This window comes from Colobus angolensis, unplaced genomic scaffold (genome assembly GCF_000951035.1).
Source record: "Colobus angolensis palliatus isolate OR3802 unplaced genomic scaffold, Cang.pa_1.0 Scaffold86, whole genome shotgun sequence".
Lineage (NCBI taxonomy): Eukaryota > Metazoa > Chordata > Mammalia > Primates > Cercopithecidae > Colobus > Colobus angolensis.
In genome coordinates, this window is record NW_012122487.1 from 907,255 (window position 1) to 932,861 (window position 25,607).

The window sequence follows — 25,607 nt, forward strand, 5'->3', positions numbered from 1 at the left end:
GGGGGCGGCGCGTGGGTCCCAGTCTGCAGTTAGGGGGGCAGGAGCGGCGCTGCTCACCTCTGGTGCCAAAGGGCGGCGCAGCGGCTGCCGAGCTCGGCAGTGGAGGCGGCGAGAACATGGTGCGCAGGTTCTTGGTGACCCTCCGGATTCGGCGCGCGTGCGGCCCGCCGCGAGTGAGGGTTTTCGTGGTTCACATCCCGCGGCTCGCGGGGGAGTGGGCAGCGCCAGGGGCGCCCGCCGCTGTGGCCCTCGTGCTGATGCTACTGAGGAGCCAGCGTCTAGGGCAGCAGCCGCATCCTAGAAGACCAGGTAGGAAAGGCCCTCGAAAAGTCCGGGGCGCATTCGGCACTTGTTTTGTTTGGTGTGATTTCGTAAACAGATAATTCGTCTCTAGCCTAGGCTAGGAGGAGGAGATAACCGGCGGTGGAGGCTTCCCCATTCGGGTTACAACGACTTAGACATGTGGTTCTCGCAATACCACTGAACCTGGACCTGCCTTCACACAGCCCCCTCAATCGTGTGAAACTGAGGCGAACAGAGCTTCTAAACCCATCTCAGAAGTCAGTGACTCCCGAATATCCTGGGTGGGAATGACTAAGACACACACACACACACACACACACAGTAGGAAAGGTGTATTTCAAGCACACTTTCTTTCTCCTTGGGAGGAATTATTGCTAACCATCTAAGTTTTCTGGAGGCAGCCTTTTTTCTCCCCAACCTCCCGCGGGGTCACCCTCTCCCACCTTCCAGGAGAGTGGAGGACCCGAGAGAGAAGGACCACGCAGGCAGTGACTTCCTGAAATGCTAAAAAGGAGCGTAGGATCAGTTACTGCTGCGAGGAGCCAGCACTTTCTTCTGGGGGGAGTTTTGCAGCCAACAGGAAAATGGGCTTTCTTTGTGAGTTAGAGGTAGAGGTCCGGCGGCCTGAGTGATTGAAACTGCTCGGGACTTTGCTCGTATGTTTAGCAAACGACAGAACTGCAGAACTGTTTCTGAAAAATCCCAACTGATAATATTTTAGTCATCTCAGACGACAGCACAGTTTAAAAATGAGGCCTACTTCTTGAAAAACAGAATCGGAGGTAGTTTTGTCCTCACATTGACAAATATTGACACAGCCGGTGTAATTTCCTATAACCAGGAAAACTGAAAGAATATATATACAGTTAAAATATGCACAATGCTAATTAAAACTTGCATAATAAGTCTAAAAGTAATTTAATGAGGCTTCGTCAGGAATATATAGCTTCAAAAAGCAAAGGCCAGCGGAGGGGTAATTATTTTTTTACTGCAATGTTAATTGTCTCTTTGACATGGAAATATAAACCTGTTAAAACTATCAGTGTTTAATTTAGTGTCTCAATTTCTAGTAGCAAAAATTTATAATCTATAGGATAAATGCATATTTTACTTTTCATATTATGAAAGTTAATTTTTTTTTTAAATTTAGTCAAAGGAGCTTATAAAGGATTTCAGGGCCTGTTGCTGGATTTGATTTTAATTCATTTTGAAACATTGACAAGACCCTGGTTGTTGTTTTTTTAACAGTGGTTTATCCGTATCAGCAAAAGTTTAGCCACTGTGATCCGTAACTGTTTGAATATAGTTCTTAATATTATTGTCTATATAAAAATATTTATTACTCTGGTTAATATTATTCTATATAAAATCATTTTATTTAAATTATTAATTTGCTTCTGAAAATCTATAGTAACAAAGTAGAACATGTCAATGTATATAAATGCCATAAATATGTATTTTTTAGTTTAGGCCTATAAAACATAACACTGTGGTGATTTTCAGTTAGAGAAAATATTTTATAGTATGTTAATGTATATGCATGAAATGCAAAACCATTTAAATGATAGGTTCATTGAAATAAATCAGTTTTTGTTATTTAGGTATAAATCAATTTTCAGGATGTATATGAAAAGCCCAATCTTCAGGAAGTTTCTGAAGGTAGAACAGTTTGGATAGAATGTTTGCCTTGAAATATATGCGCTTTTCCAATTTCATATGTAAAATGATATACATAATATAAAATCTAGCGGTGTTAATTATAATGACATGTAATTATATATTTCACATTAATATATTTTATGCCTATGGTTATATTGATTTGGGAATATATATGGATACTAATTATGTTAGGGTTCATACAATTCCTTGAGAGGCACACATGCTGAAAATTACTTGTATGAATTATTTAATATCATTGCAAATAAGATGTTATTTTAAAATTTTTTAAATTTTCTGCAAATATGTTTATTACTTTTTCTTTTATATGATTGGAAATATGTATACTAAAATTCCACATTACCAGTTTCTTAACCACAGAAACCTGATAAATTGCCTCAGTTGATTTGTTACTTCTACCTTGCTACATTTACAAAATAGTCATATTTTTATTATGAAGTTAAATAGTCATTTGTTTATAGCTACTTCAGAAGGCTCAGATTATTTTTTTCTTTAATGGCATAGACTCCTCTCAAGGTAAGCACTGTGCAGTTAGTATAAACCATTATTCCCAATGTGTACATGATTCGCACTTCCAAATGAACCATATAGCCTTTTCAGAAATTAAGACTTAATATTCATTTTACTTCTTTGAGTACTCTTTAATTTTAGAAAGTCTATTATCATCTTAAGGTAGCAACAACATAGCCTAGTACCATCTATGATGGTTTACAGGTCTATTATTCCATGTTAGTTCATAACTGTCAACTACCATGGTAGAGTTAAGCTAAACCATTTTCCCAACATATGAACAATTCCTGTTAGTAAAGCGATACAAATGGTATCAAAAATATTTTTTACAGCAAGGTTCAACAGTGGACCCAGTGCTTTTACACTTTTTCAAAAATCCTTGAAGAAACAGAGAAAATCTCACTTGCCTTCTGTACTAAAACATTATAGGCCGAACTAAAACTGAAACTTCATAGTAGAACACTATAGGCCAGGGGTGTCCAATCTTTCACCTTCCCTGGGCCACACAGGAAGAAGAAGAATTTTCTTGGGACACATATTAAATATACTAACACTAACAATAGCTGATGAGTTTAAAAAAAAAAAAAAAAAACCTCATGATATTTTAAGAAAGTGTATGAATTTGTGTTGGGTGACATTCAAAACCATCCTGAGCTGCATGTGGCCCTCGGGCCCACAGGTTGGACAAGCTTGCCCTAGCCCTTCCATCTGCTGCAAAGCCCAGCCGGATACAAAAATCAACCTGATAAAAAGTTTTTGCGGTGCTTTATTTTGGCAGTTTAAGTTATATAAACAATGGGTACAGTTTCATTTTCTAAATGTAAAATTATTACATTGAATGTGAACTTTTAAGACAAATTATCTAAATTTTGATTCTCATATTACTAATATCTTCTCTATTTGTTGCCCAATGAGATTAATCCACCTCTTAAACACCTCACCATCAAGAAAAACAATTTTGTATTTTAAAATGAACCCATCCACTTTCATTCAGCTATTTTATATTCAGGCATCATCCTCAGGAAAGAAAGGTTCTGACAAAGATTAATACAAATGGATAAGTAGTAACAAGAAATCAAAAACTGCATAAAATTCTAGCAATAAAGTGTTAAATTATGGTACAGTTATATTCTGGATCATCAGATATCTGAAGAATGTTCCATAGACTGTTAAATGATTGCATTATAAAGTCAGGTTTTTTTAAAGCAAGATTCAAAACAGTAAACAGCCTCTCTCTCTCTCTCTCTCTCTCTCTCTCTCTCTCTCTCTCTCTCTCTCTCTCTCTTCCCCCCTTCCCCCATTAGTTATAATGGTTTCCTCAGGATGAGAGGGGTTGGGAAAATGGTTGGTGATACTTATTTTCTTCGTTTCACTTTTGAGTTTTCCAAAGTGCTATGACCATCACCAGTAAAATATACGTTTCCAAAGCCTTTGACACGGTAACAATCCTACACAGCGGGTGAACTAAGAACTTCTCTAGCCTTAGGTAGGTAGGGAGGGAGGAAAGACAAGGAGACTGAGTTGTTTAAGTGTCATACACGAGAACGTGGCTTTCAGGTCTGGGAAAACCTGCGAGGGCTGTGACTTCAGACTGTAATGTACGCTATGTCCGTTCACCAAGAAGTTCCATTTTTAAACCCATAAATCCGTAGCTATACCTGTTTCCAAGGTTCCTGGTGTTAGGCCTCTGGTAACAGCACTTGGCGCCCTTCTTGGGATCCCTTCTCTCCGCCCCCACTACCCCACCCCACAAGCACACTCTAGTCCCCTCCAATCAATTTCAGGCAGGTCTCACTGCCTCCGAGCCACGCTGGGGATGCAAGGGCCCTGGACCCCAAAGAGCGACCCACGACAAGAGATGAGATGCACGCTGCTCCTCTATTCCTCAGCCCCCACCATCCTCCTCCTCGATCCTAACTTCCCCACTCTCTCAATTCCTAGAGACGCTGCGGATCCCAGAGGCTTAACTGGCAGCTGGAACGAGGTCCTCCATCAAGAATTTAGACGCTTGGTCCAATTATCACTCCACCGCGCGCACTTTCCGCAGGAGCGATGTGATCCGTTATCGTAACTGCAGACCTGGGGTTCCACGTGGAGGACGATTGGGATTTCACTAGCCGGGGTGGGGGTTGGAGCAGACAGAGTCTGAGTGGGCTTAGTGGACTCGGGACGAAAGGCAGGACATGACAGAAGGCAACTCTGGGTCACCTCTCCAGCTTGGAACTGGCTAGGCCTTGTTTTGGGGAGGATGGGTAGATGAGAAGTGAGTCAGGGTTACTTGGAGGAACCACGGGGAAAGTGCGCTTCTGAGACTCGACAGCCATTTCGTTCCCTTACATGCCAGATGGAGACCCAAGAGTGTTGAAAGGCCTCGCCTTCCCTCAGTTTCTCCATGTGGTGGTGCAGGATGGGATAGAGAGTGGCCCGTAGTAATTTTCCAGTGATGATGTCTGTCCATTGTTTTTTTCCTATATTGCAGCTTTCCCCATATTTGAAAATTTTCTTTTCAAATGAAATAATTGATTAGAATTAAAAAACGGCAGTAGCTATTAAAACAAGATCAATTTCCATGACAGTAAGCCAATCGATGGAAAAAACCTTAGGAATTAATAAATGAAGGATTTGTTTGGTAGATGATAAAAGGTCCTTTTAAAGGGTCTGACCCTTCCTGGAAAATACCCACCAACTTGGGACCTCAACAGATTCACCATATCCTAATTCATGCTATTTTAATGTGTATTCAGCAAGCCCACATGTGTTTAGAATTGTCGAAGCTACCAAATGTCAATAGCGTTTTTTTTCTATTTGTTGAATGTGAATCTCATGTACGAAGCCATCTAAACAAGAAATTACAGGAATGATTTTAAATACAAAAAAACAGTAGTACTCCTAGAGGAGAATTAATCAAGGACGGCATTATGAAGAAAGTGAGGGAGAATTTTCAAAGGGCGGAAAGATAGGGCTTGGTGGACCAAGGAAGATTTCCATCTAAAAGGAATGGCAAATACTTAGAGTCCCTGAACCCACTGAGTCTTGGACTGTTTAACTAATATTTGTAGTTCCAGATATAGCACAGTGCCTTGTACATAGTGGTATTTTTTAAAAAATATATAATGCCTCGTAGGTTTTTTTTCAACTTTTATTTTAGAAGGAGGGGGCACGTGTGTAGGTTAATTACAAAGGTATATTGCACCATGCTGAGGTTTTGAGTACGACTGAATCTGTCACTCAAGTAGTGAGCACAGTACCCAGTAGGTAGTATTTCAGCCCTGGCTCCTTCCCTTTCTCCTCCATCTAGTAGTCCCCAATGTCTGTTGTTCTCATCTTTATGTCCAATTAGCATTTGTTTTTTAAAAAGGGTGGTTGAAGAAATTCTGAGTGCTTGTCAGTGTCTTTCAGTGCATTTATTTAATTAATGGGCCCCGGAATGATGGCTGCATTTCGGCAGAACTATACAATCAAAAAGAAGTAATAAAAGGAAAAAAAAAAAGTGAAAGCCATCAACTACAAGACTGAAATTCCCAAAGCATCAGAGATCCTTTCAAAGAAATAGTACGTTGATTTTTATTTTTTATGACATATTGATTGGCTTTGTTCATGAAAATATAAACATGTTATCACAAAGGACTTTTTAATTCTTCTTCAACTATTTCTCAGTTTTCTCTTTCGCCTTCAAAATAAAATATCATAAATTATTTAAATAGTTGTGAAGGCAGTAGGATTTTTTTTTAAGAGAGAAAGGTTTTATAGAGGTTCAGAATTATATGAACAAAGACATGTAATCTCTTAATCAAATTGAAACTAATAAAATTGTACAATAGAGGTAATGTAAATTTAAAAAGTCTTTGCTTTCTTAATTGAATAATGTGAGTAACTAGAAATTTTAAAAATATGGCAAAGGTTAACAACAGCATTATTACCTGGGCTGCCTTTAAAAATACATATTTCTGGGGTTCACTTTAGAAAATTTGATTCAGATTTGCTGTGGGTCCCAGAAGTCTGCATTTTAAATAAACACTTGAAGGAGATACTATAACAAGTGGCCCATTGGGACACAATTTGACGAATATGACCAATTTTACTTTTTTAACTTTATTTCTGCTTATTTATCTTTGAACTGAGGTCCAGGATTTTAGGTAAGATTTTAAGTTTAGAGTCAGTTTACTGGATCCCAGGGAGGACAGTCTGAGTAATCAGTGGAGGAGTTATTTCACCAAATGAAGGAGACCCTTTATTATTATGTGATCCTTTGTATGAATTGGAAAAGAATGTCTCTTAGATACCACATTTTTACAATCAGAACATAGTTTAAGAGAAAAAATATAACAAGGTATATTTGTGTTTTAAAGCTTACAGAACCATACAGAAATTTTCCACATAGGCTATACGTTGTCTTTTTAAAACACTATATACACTTACTTCTTTTTGTACAGAATGAATGGATCTCTCTCTCTGTCTCTGTCTCTCTCTGTGTGTGTGTGTGTGTGTGTGTGTGTGTGTGTGTGTGTTGTAATAGGGGTTTCTTTCATTTTATGATCCAGACCAGGCTCGTAATAAACATGACAACCTAAAATTATGTAAGAAAGAAAAATCAAAGCACAAGTGTTTCACAGGTTTAACTTGTGCTTATCTAAGATCAGGGCAAGATTGCATGAAAATGTAGCCATAGCAGAATAAAGCATTTATGGACAAAATGATGGGTCTTTATGTCTCTGTAAAAGCACAGTGATGAGGGGGAAAATATAGATGGAAAATGTAAGCTAAAAAGTAACAATTATAGGAAAAACTAAATATCATGCCTTTCAAATGATCATTTTTCTGCTTTTAAGCTACAGTTTGTCTAATATTACACCAGTGACTTTGCTGATGTATTAGCAAAAAGCTTGTTTTGCTTTCTTTTCTCGAGTGCCACCATTTTCTTGCTCTCATTCTCTTTCAGGCTGCCAGATCATCTGACTCAGCAATTGTATAACTCTCTCACCCAATTTAAAGAAACAGCAGCTATCTAGAGAACAGTGACTCCCCCAGTTGAAAATCTAATTGGTAAATGTCCAACATTGGACACTTTGAATTTTACTCCATGCAATTTACATACTGAATAGTCGAAGTTGAATATATTATATTTAACATTTAATTTTTAAAAGAAGCTTATTAAAACTTTCTTCCTAAATCACATGGTAAAGTTATCATTTTCTTCAAAAATAATTAGGAGGAGCTTAACAATAATAGGACACTTCAACTTCCATTATCTCATTTAATTATCACAATATCTTTATGTTTTAGATGTTTCATTTTTTCATTTCATAGATCTGGAGACTGAGGATCAGATAGGTTGCATGGCCTGCCAAAAGTCATTGACTGGTAATTCGTATATAGTTGAACTTGGTTGCCCATGGAGTGCTATACTATGTATATGGTTTCAGTTCCATCTCTTTTAGTTAATTATTCTTTTGAAAGTTGCTTAACCCCTTTGGGCCTCTGCTATACTCAAGCATCAGCCATATAAGTCACAGTAAATATTTATTGGTTGAAAAGAGGTTAACATCTTTCAAAAATTTATTTTTTGACCAAAATAAAACCAATGAAAAATTCTTATATGACTGTACGTATAAATTACTTATTCTTACCTTAATTTAAAAGCAATAAATGGGATACCTATTCACCAGCACAGGAACCACTTGAAGCATGCAGTTGAAAGATTACTTTCTTTAGCATTCACATGACCTGTGAGCAGATTCTATTTCCTTTACTTAATAGCTGTCATGGTACCAGAATGAAGTATGAGAAACTCTCAGTGCTTTCATGTTCTCATCTGTAAACCTGAGACCCTATGGTATTCAGGTAATAAGAGGTAGATAAAATAGTATGTGTGAAGATTCACTCTAAACTTTTAAACAGCATACGTTTGTCAGTTATTATAGTGCCTAACTAAACTATGCCCTTAAGAAAGCACATTAGTTTTTTACAGTAAATACCTACTTCATTATAATTTTTCAGTGTAGCTAGAAATTTCTAAACTCCACTTTAAAAATATACATATAATAAAGATGTACGTATTCAGACTCCTGGTATATTCCAAGATGTTAGGTAAAATCAGTGTAAATTTGCATACTTTTAGATTCACATCTGTACAGAAGCTCTATATGGTGGCCTTTAGGGTGTGCCTCTAAGCTCTTCTAGTATTCATAATCATGAAAGAAATATTAAATAGTAGGATATTGAAGAAAGACACAAAATACACTAAATATATGCTTTCTTAAGGCTAAATTGACTTGGGGGTTTTAAATCAGTACAGAGTAAACATACAGTATATTCTGTTATCACTGCCTTTTTGAAAAATTAATTATGGAAGTTATCATCTTAACTATGACAACACAAAAGATAAAACTCTACCCTCAAGTCAGAGACTCAAAGGAAAACATGAGTGGAAATGTTAAATCTGCATGTGAAAACTGCTAAAACATGAATAGGAAGCATTTACTTATTTAATCAAAGTTGATTACACTTCATCAAGAAGTGAATTCCCCTGAGGGGAGTTAAATCACATATCAGGTGAAGAATGTGATTTGAGGAAGAATGGTTTAACACAAGAAAATTTTCTTGCAATCTTTAATAATATCAGAGGGGAGATTGGCTTCAGAACTCTCCTAAGTTCAGGAAAGGACACAGAAAATTGAACATTAACAGTAAGACTATGGAGTCCCAAAAAAGCAGGCTACTTTTAAAGGATAGTTTTTTAGAGGGGCAAAAGGGGGACAACCATTCTCCATTTGATGAGGAAAGCTTCCATGTAGATGGTCCCCCTGAAATTAGAGTATCCTAAACCATTGTAAAACCTATCAGTAAACCATGAATACTAAACCTCCACTCTCGGGAGTGAAAACCGAATACAATATTATTTATCTGTAACTTTCAACATTATCTCAGAACTCTAACAGCACATACATACATCAGCAGCATAAGCAGAAATGAGATGTTATATATGCTTGTGTTAGCAATTAAAAAGGACAGCATGTTTGAGAGGGGAAAATCTGTCCCATCAAAAAGGAAAAAGAGGGAGGTTGTTTAGAGACAGAACATTTTGCAATTCGTCAGTTTTAACTGTAGTTTCCCCGTTGTACCTTCTACTTGAAATGCACTCCAAGCAGTGGAGGTGGGTAGCAATGAATGCAGAGGAAACACTGAACACGGTGACACTCTCCAGTGTCACTTCTCATGATTTAATGAGGGATTTTTTTTTTGAAATTCTTCTGTCATAACATGGGCAACTTTGTTACAAAGAAGCTGTTTTTTTCAGGAGGTTAGAATTCAGAGGTAGCATCACACCTTTTAGAAGAGAATTTGCTTGTTGAAATCACAGATACCTGCCAGAATGTACAGGAATTAATGAAAAATTACTCAAAATGACATTTATTTTGATGACCTAAATAAATAACTTGATAATAAATGTCATGTATATTCTCAAAAAATTAAAAAGCACCATTTATTGACAGCCTACCGTGCACCTGGATTTTTATATATCTGACATTCTCTATTCCTCACAGTAACCTTATGGGGTAAATTTTATTTTCCCCACTTTGTGAAGTGAGGAAATACAGGCTCAGAAAGTTTACATAACTTATTCAAGCCCACAGAGCTGGTAAATGAGAGGTCAGTTCTATCTGAGTTTAAAGACTAGGCTTGTCCCACTTGCATATGTGTCATTTCCAAAATTATGATTAAGGATATGGTTGGCATTTCCCACCACCCACATTAAGTCCAATTAAGTAGCTGTGGCCATAGAAAGAATGGAAAATGGAGAGAGGAACTGAGTTCAACAGTTACAGCAAACATTTATTAGCTGAGTAACCATAGCTACATAGTTCCTCAATATGTACCACTCCTCCATTTTGTTATCTATAAATCAAAATAGTGACTTTTAAAAAAGCAGTTTTGCAATATATTCAAGACCTTTCTACCCTTGAAAAACTACAATACTATTTTTAGTAGCAATTAGAAACACCTTAAATATCTGACAACAGGGACATCATTAAGTAAATTATAACTATTTTTCCAGTGGAATATGTTACAGCTGTTAAAAGTAGCATTTATGAAGTGTTTTTGGAGAAGTTTGGAAAATGCTCTAATAAGTTAGAAAAAGCTCATTTCAAAATTGCATAATATTCACAATGTAAAGATTAAGCAAAGAAAAAGAGGAAGTATTTCAAAATGTTAATAATTATTGCTTTGTATAGGGTAGTTTTTCATTTTCTATGTGCAGCTAATTCCTTAATTATTTTTACATATGTGAGCTTTAATCAGGAAAGCAAATCATTCAAAAATGAGGGGACTGAATTAAGTGACTTTCAGGAGACTTTGCGTGTCTTTAAGTTCCAAATTTCTATCACTATGTGTTACTACTGAAGAATAATCATAGAAGCACAGTAGTTTCTGAAAATGGAGAGTCAGTAATCTTGGCCCAGGTTTTGCAACTTGCTCTAAAGCACAATCCTCAAAGAAAAGGAAGCATTGATGGGTTGTCCACCACATACTGGATAAATTATCATTAGAAAAACAGATACTGTAGTAGGGAGAGTGAGGACCTCTCAAACAGAACTGAGAACCTTAAGTTTGAACTTTCTTATTTTCCGTATTACTTAAGCACTCTGAGCCTTTTGTTGTCCACATTATGAAGAAAGAATAATACTCTCTATCCCATGGGACAGCTGTAGAATTGTAAATTACACGTATAAAACTGCTTAATGCTTGTCACATAGTTGGGGTTCAAAAAATGATAGCCATTATTTTCTGGGCAACTTTTAATGAATTTTTTATTATCTATATTTCTTCCTGCCTATCCCCTCTAATTATGTTTATTACTTATTTTGTTCCTCAGGATGAGGCCAATTCTCAATATCTGTGCTGTACATAATATACATATATACCAAATATGTACATATAATATGTACATATATACATACTGTGCTAATGTTTTAGTGTTCTCAGCTGATCAAATAGCTACAAATAGGTATAAGTAATTCACCACAAGTAATTTATCAACATAAAAAACATTTACCAAAACGTTAGGGAATAATTGTTTTTATGAGCTGCAAAGATTCCTCATTTCACAAGCATACACCCTAGAGATATTTTAATAGTAAATTTCTTACATAGATTTAAAATCACATGTGTTTTGCACATAATTTAGAAAAGACACCTGCTATATAATAAGTAATGTACTTTTAAGTTTCCTTCAGAATATTCTTGGGAAGATGATAATAGGTACTGCTAATTCTACACCCAGTTAACATTTTGGAAACTAAGATTGGAAATTATGACATAACTATAATTATGCATTAAATCTACAAAACATCAAAGAATTTTGCATTTTGTACTCCTTGCTGAGATCCCATTTGAGCAGGAAGAGAAATTTTACAATAATTCTGAATGAGCGAAGATAGCATAGAGTTTCTAAAAGAGTACCTTCCTTATAGCAAATACTAAATAATTGTGCTCTATTGAATTTAATTAAATAGAGGATAGTAAAAGGGAGAAAGAAACATCCTCTGTCTTGAAACTTCTACAGATCTGCTCCCAGGGACACATTGTTTTTTCTTAGCAAATCTGTTTGGAAGTCTGCTCTACTTTCCCAGAGGTCTCCCTTTCATGCTGAAGCGATCTTTTTTCCTTGTAGAAAATAAATAATTAAATACCTTGCAATTATTTACCTAAGAAAGTACTTCTTTCCCATTTAAAATACTCTCACCACCCACACTGGACCTTGATTATCAGAATTTTTAATTTTTATCCGGGGCAGCTTCAGGAGCACTTTGGCACTTCAGGGCCAAACCACAATCTGTTTTTACATATTTGTGATTATGCCAATTTTGTAGATCAAGACATTGAAGCTAGAAAAAAAAAGTCATTTATTCAGGGTAACAAAGTAGGTGGTAGAGCTAGGCCAGGGACTCTAATTTCCTTGCATTATTGCTTTTCTAAATTAAAGGGATGCATGGAATTATTCCTCTATTGCCTTTGCCTTCAAATAATTATCTATTGCACCCAACATCCTATTCTAGAACTCATCTATGAAGGCTTAACACAGCTGTACCTAGGAACTCCATTACAGGGCATATGTCTTGCTCTCATAAGCTACTTCCTAAGGAATTCTCTTTAATTATGGGATTGTCTCCAGACTCTGAAAGCTTTTTTCCTGGTAACACAAGTGTGAGGTGTCATTTATCAGAATGCATCACCCCAGTCTTCCCTCTTCAAATGATTACTGTGGGCTCCACTCAAGAGCTCGTCCCAGTTGAATACCACCTTCCTCCTCCAGAGAAGCAAATATACTGATGGTTGTTACTAATACATGCTCTTGACTAAGAACCCTTCTTTCTTAATTAATATTGACAACTTTAAGCCCAGTGCCTGACATATAGTAGGTACTCAGTTACTCTTTTTCAAATACAGCTATGAATGATGATGATTCTAATAAAAGTAACTCTTATTTGTCTACTAGTTTTATTATGTTTATTTAATTCATTAGAAAGGCCATGCATATAGTACAAAATTCAAACAATACAAATCATGGAATGTGAAAAGTAAGTTACATGCCCATCCCAGTTCTTCATTTCCTTGCCTCACAGGTAACAGCTTTTCCTGTATCTCCCCAGAGATATTCTATGTATATTTTGTTTTTAACTCCAAGCTATATTTAAAACAATTATCTTTAATAATAATGTTAATATTGAAACTGATAAAGAAATATGTGTGTATTATCTCACTTCAAGTGTAAAGAATAGAACAAGAGAGAGCCCATTTTGAAAATTATGGACAATGAATCTAGAAATAATCTCAAAAAATTTCACAGTCAAAAAAATAGTTCATTAGATACATGAGAACTGTCACTTGGTCTCAGTGTAGAGCTATTGCCTCAACTCCTTTTATTTTCTTAACGAAATCATCTGCTTATCACATGAAATATGTGCATATCGTACCTTGCCAATCCCACAATGCCACGTCAGAACCAGAACCTAACTCTAGGACACTACTTTCTCAAGTATCTTTCTGTCTCTTTCTGGTAATACGTTGAATTAATATTCACATCTAGTATGACTAGTCTTTGATTTGTAGGGTTGCTGAAGTAGTAGCACCACTGCAGGGCTTTCTTTAAAGAAAGTAATCAAGTGTCCCTACTGTGTCATGAACCCTCAGTTGGGTTCTCCAGTCTGATTTTAAAAAACAAAACAAAATGCTTCTCTATCTGAGTCTTACTCCTCCCTACTCATAAGAGGTATTCCAAACCTTTACCATTCTCAAACTTCCTAACCCACCATCTTATTTTCACTCTGCAAACAAGCTAACCTCCTCATTCATGGAATGAAGTGCCTCAACTTCCTCCCCGTTCTGACCTTTTCTCCCTCCCAAATCTATGTATCTCTTGTGACAAAATCTATAACCACCACGGTACATTGTGTTCTATTTCTTCATTACTTTTGAGGGACCTCGGGTCCTCAAAAATATCCTATCTTACCTGTGTACTTCATTTTTATTCTCTTCTGACTTTCCCTTCTCTTCACTTGGCACTTGCCCTTCTAGGTATGTGTGTGCTCAGGTCTCTTCCACCTTTCATCTGCCTCACTTCATGGCATAGGGCCTTGAACTATCACAACCAAGCTATGAAAGAGTAGTCAACACAGTGTCCTCACTTCCTTGCCACCCCTTCTCCTAGTTTTTCTTTTGACTCTCTGAGGAGTCCTTCACAGGCTGTTTTTCACAAATAAGTCTAAACGAATTACTTTCAGTTTTCCTAAATCTCTATGCCTTTGCACATCCTCTTACCTCTGCCTAGAATATCTTTCTCCTTTTCCATCTTTAAACTCACATCGTTCTTCAAGACTGGGATCAGCTCTCAGCATCTAGGAAGTCTTTACCTACTAGAGACAAATGAGAATGAGTTTCGTCCCCTTTTCATTTTCTTGTATCATTCTGCACTTTATTTTGCTCTTCTAAGAGCATTACATGCCTCATTTAATCCCTAAACAACTGTTTGAGGCAAGTACAGTTATTATCTTAATCATGCAAATGAGAAAACAGAGGCCCAGACATGTTGAGTAACTGTGTTAAAAGTTAAAGAACCAATAAGTGAAACAGTTGAGGTTTGAACCCTGGCAGTCTGACTCTAGAGATATTATGTTTGACCTACTCCCCCCTACCCCATGTCTGCCCTTAGCATCTGAACTTGCTGAATGAATGAACAGGTGGTAGTCTTTTTTTGTTATAAGTCTGATCAGAATTAAGACAGGTTTAAATTTCACAGTATAGATTTTCAAAACTGCCATTGCATTGCAAATCTAAAAAAGAATGGCATTCTCAGGAAAGAGGAAAAGTAAGTGTGAGAATAATAATAACAATAACCAACAAACTTTAGTAAATTCTAGTAAATGTAGTAAATTTTTACATTGAAAGCTTTTGGACATACATTATCATATTTTATGGCCACATGAAATATATTATAATCTCATTTTGCACATAGGAAATCTGAGGCTGGCATAAGGAGCACCGAGATCCAGGACTGTATATTTTCATTCTTCTAGGGGTTTGCACCTCAGGTCGATATGTATGAGTAAACTGAGAGCGTGGTGGGTTCTTTAATAGAGAAACTAGGAAAGTTTTCCCACTATTATTAACTATTTATGTAAGATTTATAATAGATAATGGACTTCAATTTCTAGAGCAAAAGGGCCCCACCCAAGGAGGCCATAATCCTTCCAGAGCTCTACTGCAAGGTAAGACAGTGTATACATATCTAAAACTTGTTCTTGGTATTTCCAAAGCAGTCAACTTTTACACCTGTATATGATGCATCCAAATGTTGTTTTTTGTATGGTTGCATCTCCCATCTTCTTTACCAATAGCTATATATGTATTTCACAAGAGCTGAAAGAGTTCTTGATGTAGAAATCCATGGTAGAGTTTCAGAGAAATCCCTGAATTCCCTGAAAGTTTTATCTAGAAATACATGTGGAAGTGAACACATCTTTTTTAAAAATCGTTACATACTTTCTTTTTTGAGAAGAAGGTATTTCAACAGCCTCTTGAAGGAGCCTACTCTTCCCACTCTCCCACCCCCATTAAGAACCATTGTAGACCGGGCATGATGGCTCACACCTGTAGTCCCAGCACTTTGGGAGGCCGAGGTGAGTGGATCACGTGAGGTCAGGAGTTCGAGACCAGCCTGGCCAACATAGTGAAATCCCGTCTCTACTAATAATACAAAAATTAGCTGGGTGTAGCGGCATGCTCCTGTAATCCCAGCTACTCGGGAAGCTGAGGGAGGAGAATCGCTTGAACCCGGGAGGTGGAGGTTGCAGTGAGCTGAGATCATGCCATTGCATTCCAGACTGGGCAACAGAGCGAAACTCCATCTCCTAAAACAAACAAAACATTGTATTAGTGATGGATATGTGTTCCCTCCCTCCCATCCTGGCAACCACTCTTTCTTCCTCCTCCATCATAAAATATCTTAAGCTAAATTAAAAGAATTTTATTTATCGATAGTTTGAATTTTCCATATCATTGCTACACAGCTAAATGAGAGGTACCCTGAGGAAAATATAAATGGCACAGTAATGCATTGTAGATTTTAATAACATACTTGACATCCCAAATTGTTTCCATTGGCTTCATTTTAAAAACTACATGTTTTAACATCAAGCAGACACTAAAAGTACAAGATATACTGGGTCTACAAGGTTTAAGTCAACCAGGGATTGAAATATAACTTTTAAACAGAGCTGGATTATCCAGTAGGCAGGTTAAGCATGTGCTTAAGGCATCAGCAAAGTCTGAGCAATCCATTTTTAAAAAACGTAATATATGTTTTTGAAAAGCTTAAAAAGTAATAGTCACAAGAAAAATTAGAACTTTTACCTCCTAGCACTTGTTATCCTCTTTAGTGCTGTTTAACTTTTCTTTATAAGTGAGGGTGGTGGAGGGGCCCATAATCTTTTCAGGGAGTAAGGTCTTCTTGATCTTTCTTTCTTTCTTTCTTTCTTTTTTGTTTTGTTTTTGTTTTTGTTTTTGTTTTCTTGAGACCGAGTTTCGCTCTTGTGCCGCCTCCTAGGTTCAAGCGATTTTCCTACATCAGCCTCCCAGTAGCTGGGATTACAGGCATGCGCCACCAAGCCCAGCTAATTTTGTATTTTTTAGTAGAGACAGGGTCAGGCTTGTCTCGAACTCCTGACCTCAGGTAATCCTCCTGTCTCAGTCTCCCAGAATGCTGGGATTATAGGCGTGAGCCACTGCGTCCAGCCTTTCCTTTTATATAATAGTGATAATTCTATCCAAAGCTTTTTTTTTTTTTTTTTTTTTTTTGAGTCAGAGTCTCATTCTGTCACCCAGGCTGGAGGGCAGTGGCGCCATCTCGGCTCACGGCAACCTCTACCTCCTGGGTTCAAGCGATTCTCCTGCCTCAGCCTCCTGAGTAGCTGGAATTACACACGTGCGCCACCACGCCCGGCTAATTTTTGTAATTTTTGTATTTTTAGTAGAGATGGCCAAAGCTGGCCTCGAACTCCTGACCTCAGGTGGTCTGCCCGCCTCAGCTTTTACAGGCGTGAGCCACCGCGTCCGGCTCCAAAGCATTTTCTTTCTATGCCTCAAAACAAGATTGCAAGCCAATCCTCAAAACGGATAATTCAAGAGCTAACCGGTATTAGCTTAGGATGTGTGGCAGTGTTCTTAAGGCTTATATGTATTAATATATAGCAATTCGTTTAAACTCACAGCAACCCCTGTAAAGCAGGGGGTACTCATATTCCCTTCCCCCTTTATAACTAAGAAAAATGCAAGGTATTTTCAGTAGGAAAGAGAAATGTGTGGAGTGTGAAGGAGACAGGATAGTGTGTAAAGCTGGTCTTTGGATCACTGTGCAACTCTGCCTCTAGAACACTGAGCACTTTTTCTGGTCTAGGAATTACGACTTTGAGAATGTAGTCCGTCCTTCCAATGACTCCATCCCCATTTTCCTATCTGCCTACAGGCAGAATTCTCCCCCGTATTAAATAAACCTCATCTTTTCAGAGTCTGCTCTTATACCAGGCAATGTACACGTCTGAGAAACCCTTGCCCCAGACAGCCATTTTACACGTAGCAGGGGAAGGGCTGGAGAAGGAGAGGGCAGGCCAACCCTCCAAAAGGAATCCTTTGAACTAGGTTTCTGACTTAGTGAACCCCGCGCTCTCGAAAATCAAGGGTTGAGGGGGTAGGGGAACGCTTTCTAGTCGTACAGGTGATTTCGATTCCCGGTGGGGCTCTCACAACTAGGAAAGAATAGTTTTGCTTTTTCTTATGATAAAAAGAAGAAGCCATACTTTCCCTATGACACCAAACACCCCGATTCAATTTGGCAGTTAGGAAGGTTGTACCGCGGAGGAAGGAAACGGGGCGGGGGGCGGGGGGGAATTTCTTTTTTTCTTTTTAACCGAGTGAACGCACTCGAACGCGCCTTTGCTGGCAGGCGGGGGAGCGCGGCTGGGTGCAGGGAGGACGGAGGGCGGTGTTGGGGGCAGGTGAGGAGGAGCCCAGTCCTCCTTCCTTGCCAACGCTGACCCTGGCGCGGGCTGCTTCCGGTTGGTGCCCCCGGGGGAGGCCCACCCTGCGGCGACTTCAGGGGTGCCACATTCTCTACGTGCTCGGAGTTAATAGCACCTCCTCCAAGCACTCGCGAACGGCGCCAGCCTACCTGGAAAGATACCGCAATCCCTCCAGAGGAGCCGAGGGACGGAGTCCGAGGGGGCTCTTCCGCCAGCACCGGAGGAAGAAAGAGGAGGGGCTGGCTGGTCACCAGAGGGTGGGGCGGCCGCGTGCACTTGGCCGCTGCGGAGAGTGGGAGAGCAGGGAGCGAGCGGCGGGGAGCAGCATGGAGCCTTCGGCGGACTGGCTGGCCACGGCTGCGGCCCGGGGTCGGGTACAGGAGGTGCGGGCGCTGCTCGAGGCGGGGGCGCTGCCCAACGCACCGAATAGTTACGGTCGGAGGCCGATCCAGGTGGGTGGAGGGTCTGCAGCGGGAGCAGGGGATGGCGGGCGACTCTGGAGGACGAATTTTGCAGAGGAATCGGAATCAGGTAGCGCTTTGAGTCTGGAAAAAGGGGAGGCTTCCTGGGGAATTTTCAGAAGGGGTTTGTAATCACAGACCTCCTCCTGGCGAAGCCCTGGGGCTTGGGAAGCCAAGGAAGGAATGAGGAGGCACGCGCGTGCAAATCTCTCGAATGCTGTGAAGATCTGAAGGGGGGAACATATTTGTATTAGATGGAAGTATGCTCTATCAGATACAAAACTTACGAAGGTTTGAGATAAAACGGAAGTCTTAAAGAAATGTAAGATGTGCTGGGACTACTTAGCCCCCAATTCACAGATGGCTGGATGGAGTTTATCTTTCTTACTAGTAGGGATTATCAGTGGAAATCTGTGGTGTATGTTGGAATAAATATAGAATATAAATTTCTGATCGAAATTATTCAGAAGCGGCCGGGCGCAGTGCCTCACGCCTTGTAATCCCATCACTTTGGGAGCTCAAGGAGCGGGGGGATCACCTGAGAGTTGGAGACCAGCCTGGCCAACAGGTGAAACCCTGCCTCTACTAAAAATACAAAAATTAGCCGGGGGTGGTGGCAGGCGCTTGTAATCCCAGCTACTCGGGAGGTTGAGGCAGGAGAATCGCTTGAACCCGGGAAGCTGAGGTTGCAGTAAACAGCGAGAGGGAGCCACTTCACTCCAGCCTGGGTGACAGAGTGAGACTCTGTCGAAAGAAAGAAAGAGAGAGAGAGAGAAAGAGAGAGATTTAAAAAAAGCATTCAGAAGCAACTACATATTGTGTTTATTTTTAACTGAGTAGGGCAAATAAATACATGTTTGCTGTAGGAACTTAGGAAATAATGAGCTACATTCATGTGATCGTGCCAGAAGTAAGATGTAGTTACCATTTTGGGAATATCTGCTAATATTTTTGCTGTTTTGCTATCTTTAGCTTACTTGATATAGTTTATTTTGTGATAGAGTTTTCAATTCCTCATTTTTGAACAGTGGTGTTTCTCCTCTCCCTACTCCGGTTTTGTGAGGGAGTTAGGGGATGATTTAAAAGTAATTAATGCATGGGTAACTTAGCATCTCTAAAATTTTGCCAACAGCTTGGACTCGGGGGTTTGGCTATGTAGTCCTAAAATATCTTAGAAGAGACCTTATTTGTTTAAAAACAAAAAGGAAAAAGAAAAGTGGATAGTTTTGACAGTTTTTAATGGGGAAGGGAGAAGAACATGTAGAAAAGGGGAAATGATGTTGGCTTAGAATCCTAACTACATTGGTGTTTAATATAGGAATACTTATTTGAATAATATTTTTAAATACTAAATTCATATCAATTTATTACCAAATGGGTTTAAGCATCCTACACATTTTAATTTGATGAATTCATTTTCTTTTGCTTTGGATTTCTATTATGATTTAAATATTTACATATGGATTACTTTTTAGATTTTTCATTCTATGAAATATAATAAAAACCTTTAAGGCTAGTTTTATGACCAAGACGAAGAGAACTTCCGTGAATACACAGAACAATAAATATACTGCAACATTTTGTCTTTCTTTTTGTAGCTGCAATTTGGTTTGCTTATACTTTCTCTTTGTCTCTTTGAAAAGTAAGTCAGTTTCACTTTCTCAGGACAGGATTTAATAACCATAATATAATTTAGTATAATTCCTTGATTTAGGCAAATTATGCAATTTGTGTTTGGTATGAAATGTACCTAAAAATAAGTAATTCCTCTTTAACACCACCATCCTCAAGCTAATATAACAAATAACAGTTATCCTAAAATAAATTGTCTACTTCCACCATGCAACACTCAAATTTTAAGGTTGCTATGACTGCAGACAGTATTTTAAAATTCCTCTCTGGAAATGGCTTTGTTTCCAAGATGATTTAGGAACCAAAAAGGTGACCATCTCTTGTTTAATGAACTCTCAAATCATAAACCTGGGAAGCCTTTTCGTTTCCTACTGCTGCTGTTACAAATTATCACAAATGTGTTAGCTAAAACAAGCAAAAATTATTATTTTACAGTACAGTCCTAGAGATCAGAAGTCAAAAATGGGTCCACAGGGTTTCATTCCTTTTGGAAACTCTAAGGGACAATCTGTTTCCTTGTCTTTTCCAGTTTCTAGTGACCGTCAAATTCCTTGGCTCATAGTCCCTGTATTTTCTCTGTGGCCTGTGCTTCCATTCTTTTATCTTCTCTCTGACTGTGACCCTCTAATAAAAACACTTGGGGTTATATTGGGCCCACCCTGAAAATTCTGGATAATCTCCCTCGAGACCATTACTTAAATCACATCTGCAAAACCTCTTTTGCCACATAAGTTAATAAATTAACAGTTTTTGAGCATCAGGGCACAGACATTTGTAGGGGGGGCATTATTCAACCTACCACAGGAAGGAATTTTAGGGCTAATTAGTCTAGCCTTCTAATTTTATACTTGAAGAAATTGAATTTTTGGAATTGGAGAGCATTATGCTAAATGAAATAAGCCAAACACAGAAAGACAAATATCACATGTTCTCACTTATCTGTGAAATATAAAACAATTACATTCTTAGAAGTAAAGAGTAGAATGGTGGTTGCTGGAGCTGGGGGGGTGGGAGGAATGGGGAGTGGTAATCAAGATACAAAGCCTCAGTTAAGATGGGAGAAATAAGTTAGATTTTTTTTTGAGATGTGTTTCACAGCATGATGAATATAGCTAAATAGTAAATCCCAAATGCTGTCATTTGACAAAAATGTCAAATATTTGAGATGATGGATGGGTTAATTAGCTTGACTTAATTCCACATTGTGTTCAAAGATCATAACTTCATATTGTACCACATAAATATATATAACTGTACTATGCCAATATATAATTTTAAAACTAATTTAATGAAAAAGAAATTGAAGTTCAACATTCCCAGAAACTAAGGGTAACTTAAAAGTTTTGTGAGAAAAACAAACAAGTTTTCTCTTTTTAACTATTACCACATTCTGCGTTTGGATATACAGCAGTGAACCAAAAAAAAAAAAAAAAAATCTCCAGGCCTAACATAATTTCAGGAAGAAATTTCAGTAGTTTCATCTCAAGGGAAATACAGGAAGTTAGACTGGAGTAAAAGTCAGTTTGTCCCTGCCCCTTTGCTATTTTGCCCGTGCCTCTGCCTGTGGTGACAGCTCCGTAGAAGTTCGGAGGTTATAGTGGAATTCAATGTGTACTGAAGAATGGATAGAGAACTCGAGAAGGAAATTGGAAACTGGAAGCAAATGTAGGGGTAATTAGACACCTGTGGCTTGTGTGGGGGTCTGCTTGGCGGTGAGGGGGCTTCACACAAGCTTCCTTTCCATCATGCCGGCCCCTACCCTGGCTCTGACCACTCTGCTCTCTCTGGCAGGTCATGATGATGGGCAGCGCCCGCGTGGCGGAGCTGCTGCTGCTTCACGGCGCAGAGCCCAACTGCGCCGACCCCGCCACTCTCAGCCGGCCCGTGCACGACGCTGCCCGGGAGGGCTTCCTGGACACGCTGGCGGTGCTGCACCGGGCCGGGGCGCAGCTGGACGTACGCGATGCCTGGGGCCGTCTGCCCGTGGACCTGGCTGAGGAGCGGGGCCATCGCGATGTCGCACGGTACCTGCGCGCGGCTGCGGGGGGCACCAGAGGCAGTAGCCACGCCCGCATAGATGCCGCGGAAGGTCCCTCAGGTGAGGACTGATGATGTAAGGATTTGTACCCGGAGAGCTTCCAAAGCTCAGACCATTCATTTTCTAGCACAGAAAGTTCAGCCCGGGAGACCTGCCTTGGGTCTTGCTTCAGCTCACGTGCCAATCCATGGGAGGGCCTGAGTCTCCCGATCGCTCTGCCCCGCCAGAGCGGCAAATGGGAAATAATCCCGACATGAACTTGCGCACGTGAAAGCCAATTCTGTACATTATACTTCCCAAAGCATACCTACCCTCTCCTAGTTTGAGGCCTAGACTGCGGAGCAATGAAGACTCAGGAGGCTAGAGGTCTAGTGCCCCCTCTTCCTCCAAACTAGGGCCAGTTGCATCCACTTACCAGGTCTGTTTCCTCATTTGCATACCAAGCTGGCTGGACCAACCCCAGGATTTCCAAACCCAATTATGCGTGGCATCATCTGAAGATCTCTCAGTCTCGGCTCTTCTGCACAACTCAACTAATCTGACCCTCCGCTTTATTGCGGTAGAATTTTCCAGAGCTGCCCCAGGGGATTCTGAGGGCAACAGGACCAAGACTTCGCTGACCCTGGCAGTCTGTACCGGAGTTTGCAGCACTCTGGCAGACAGAGGCCCTCTCCTTTCCCTCTTAAACTTGTGCAAGAGATCGCTGAGAGATGAAGATAAAATTGTGGTCCTCCTTGCCCCTGCCTTTCCTTTTTTGCGATCTCAAAACATCCTCCCTCCGCCCCCATTCCGTGACCCCAGTTCCTTACCCCCACAGCTGTCTGCTGAAAGTGCCAACATTTCTCAATTGTTTCTGGAGGAGGAACACTTTTTTAAAAAACAAAATAGATATATTAAGCAATACACGGGAATTAACACGAATATTTAAGGTAAAACATGACCTTGAAGATTCTGAACTCCGCCTTATTTTGGCCCAAAACGGGGCAGTGGGCTCCCTGGGCCATAGGGGAGCCGGAGAGGACGGGGTGGAGAGTTATCTCTAAGCCCTCTGCTTGGAGATGCTGTAAATACAGAACGCAAAATCACCTTTGAAGTTAAAGACGCGAAGTTCTTCTTTACTCGGCCTCTGCTCCCCACCAGTTCCCTCCAGTTACAGCTAGCATCCAGGTCCTGGTGAAGAAGGAGACTTCGCCTCCAGTTACAACTAGCATCCGGTCCCGATTTAGAAGGAGTTGCCAATTACAGCGTGGTTCCAGGGCTGAGCAAAAAGCTGGAGGAGCCAAATGGGAGAGGGAGTAAAACTATCGAATTGGGCCACAAGCAAATGAATAAATTGAACGACTCAACCAAACCGAAGATATTTAATCCAGGCACACAAGTCTTTCATTTCTTCCTTCCTCCCTTCCTTCTCTTACTCCCCAACATTCCCTCTTCAAGCACAATTAATTACATGGTTAGATTCTACTGCGTGGTCAGCCCTGTTCTAGGTGGTGGGCACGCCAAGGTGAATGAGACCAAACAAGAGTCTTGCCCTCATGGGGTTTACATTTGGAGACAGGGTCGATCTATTGCCCAGCCTGGAGTGCATGGCGCGATCACAGCTCACTGCAGCCTCAGCCTCCCTGGCTCAAGGGGTTCTCCCACCTCAGTCTCCCGACTAGCTGGGGCCACAGGTGCGCGCCACGATGCCTGTTTTTGTTTTTTTGTTTGTTTTTGTTTTTGTTGTTTTTAATAGAGACAAGGGTTCACCCCGTTGTCTGCGCTCAAGCGATCCTCCCCCCTCCTCCTCCTGAAGTACTGGGATTACAGTCCCAAGCTATCGTGCCCGACCTGGGAAATAGACGTTAAGCAAGATAACAACCTATTTTCAGAGAGCGAGTTTATAAAACCAATGCAATGGGTAAATATGAAGTGTGAATAGGAGGAGAAAATAAAGAGTGGTCGGAGAATCTAATGAAAGCTAGGGAGAAAGAAACTCTCAAGTGCAAATGCTGCCTCAGGAATAAACATAAAAAGAGACTCTCAAGTGCAAATGCTGCCCCAGGAATAAAATAAATTTGAGACTCTCAAGTGTAAATGCTGCCTCGGGAGAACCGAACGGCGAGCTAGAGCCCGTACACAACGAGATTAGAGAGAAAGGCAGAAGCCAGATCATATGAATAAATGAGCATCCATTTTGTTTCAGAAATGATAGGAAACCATTTGTGGGTTTGTAGAAGCAGGCATGCGTAGGGAAGCTACGGGATTCAGCCGAGGAGCGCCAGAGCCTGAGGCGCTCTTTGGTTATCGCTAGCTGGCTGGCTCACTCCGCACCAGGTGCAAAAGATGCCTGGGAAGGCGGGAAGGGAAAGGCCACATCTTCTCGCCTTTGCATGGTGAGCAACCACTGACACTCATTACATAACACTCGTTTTCTTCTTGCAACCCCGCGGGCCGAGCGGTCGCACTTTCTCTGCCCTTGACCCGGCGGACCTGGAGCGCTTGAGCGGTCGGCGCGCCTGGAGCAGCCAGGCGGGCAGTGGACTCGCTGCTGGACCAGGAAGGTGTGGGAGAGCGGTGGCGGCGGGTACATGCACGTGAAGCCATTGCGAGAACCTTGTCCATAAGTACTTCAATGCCGGTAGGGACGGCAAGAGAGGAGGGAGGGATGCGCCACACATCTTTGACCTCTGGTTTCTAACGCCTGTTTTCTTTCTGCCCTCCGCAGGCATCCCCGATTGAAAGAACCACCGAGGCTCTGAGACACCTTCGGAAACTTAGATCATCAATCACCGAAGGTCCTACAGGGCCACAACTGCCCCCACCACAATCCACCCCGCTTTCGTAGTTTTAATTTAGAAAATAGAGCTTTTAAAAATGACCTGCCTTTTAAAGTAGATATACGCCTTCCCCCACTACCGTAAATTTCCATTTATGTCATCTTTTATATATTGTTATAAAAATGTAAAAAAGAAAAACACCGCTTCTGCCTTTTCACTGTGTTGGAGTTATCGGGAGTGAGTACTCACGCCCTAAGCGCACATTTATGTGAGAACTTCTTGCGAGCCTCGGAGCCTGAGGAAGCTGTCGACTTCATTACAGGCTTTTGTGAACTAGGGAAGCTCAGACGGGTTACTGGCTTCTCATGAGTCACATTGCTAGCAAATGGCAGAACCAAAGCTCAAATAAAAATAATTTTCATTCATTCACTTATTGTCAACATTTATTGAGCACCTGTTACAACAATTTCATTGCATGGAATACAGCATCATTTCTGACACTGTTGTTTCATGTATCTCTTAGAAAAACGCTGCTGTTAGACATCCAACACTATCTTGAGATGATAAAATATCAAAAGCCGTGTCTCAGAATGGATGAAATGCGGTTAAAATGATGAATAGAAACTAGGGCGACCTCATATCGATAGATTCG

General features: G+C 40.2%; 2 protein-coding genes across 3 annotated transcripts; both read left to right on the forward strand.

Moving 5' to 3' along the window:
- The first annotated feature begins 46 nt into the window (after positions 1-46).
- LOC105503428 lies at positions 47-540 on the forward strand. Its single transcript, XM_011930326.1, has one exon. The coding sequence runs from the start codon at positions 117-119 to the stop codon at positions 381-383; it is 267 nt and encodes an 88-aa protein (XP_011785716.1). The 5' UTR covers positions 47-116; the 3' UTR covers positions 384-540.
- A 17,552-nt stretch (positions 541-18,092) lies between these two features.
- Positions 18,093-25,386, forward strand: LOC105503427 (cyclin-dependent kinase inhibitor 2A, isoforms 1/2/3). 2 transcript variants are annotated; one of them, XM_011930324.1, is made up of 3 exons: positions 18,093-18,517; positions 21,950-22,256; positions 24,904-25,386. In XM_011930324.1, the coding sequence occupies exons 1-3, from the start codon at positions 18,392-18,394 to the stop codon at positions 24,915-24,917; spliced, it is 447 nt and encodes a 148-aa protein (XP_011785714.1). In that variant the 5' UTR covers positions 18,093-18,391; the 3' UTR covers positions 24,918-25,386. The 2 variants fall into 2 exon arrangements, with proteins under 2 accessions (XP_011785714.1, XP_011785713.1); XM_011930323.1 differs by lacking the exon at positions 24,904-25,386 and adding an exon at positions 24,382-24,428 and having other exon boundaries at positions 18,187-18,517.
- The last annotated feature ends 221 nt before the right edge of the window (positions 25,387-25,607 follow it).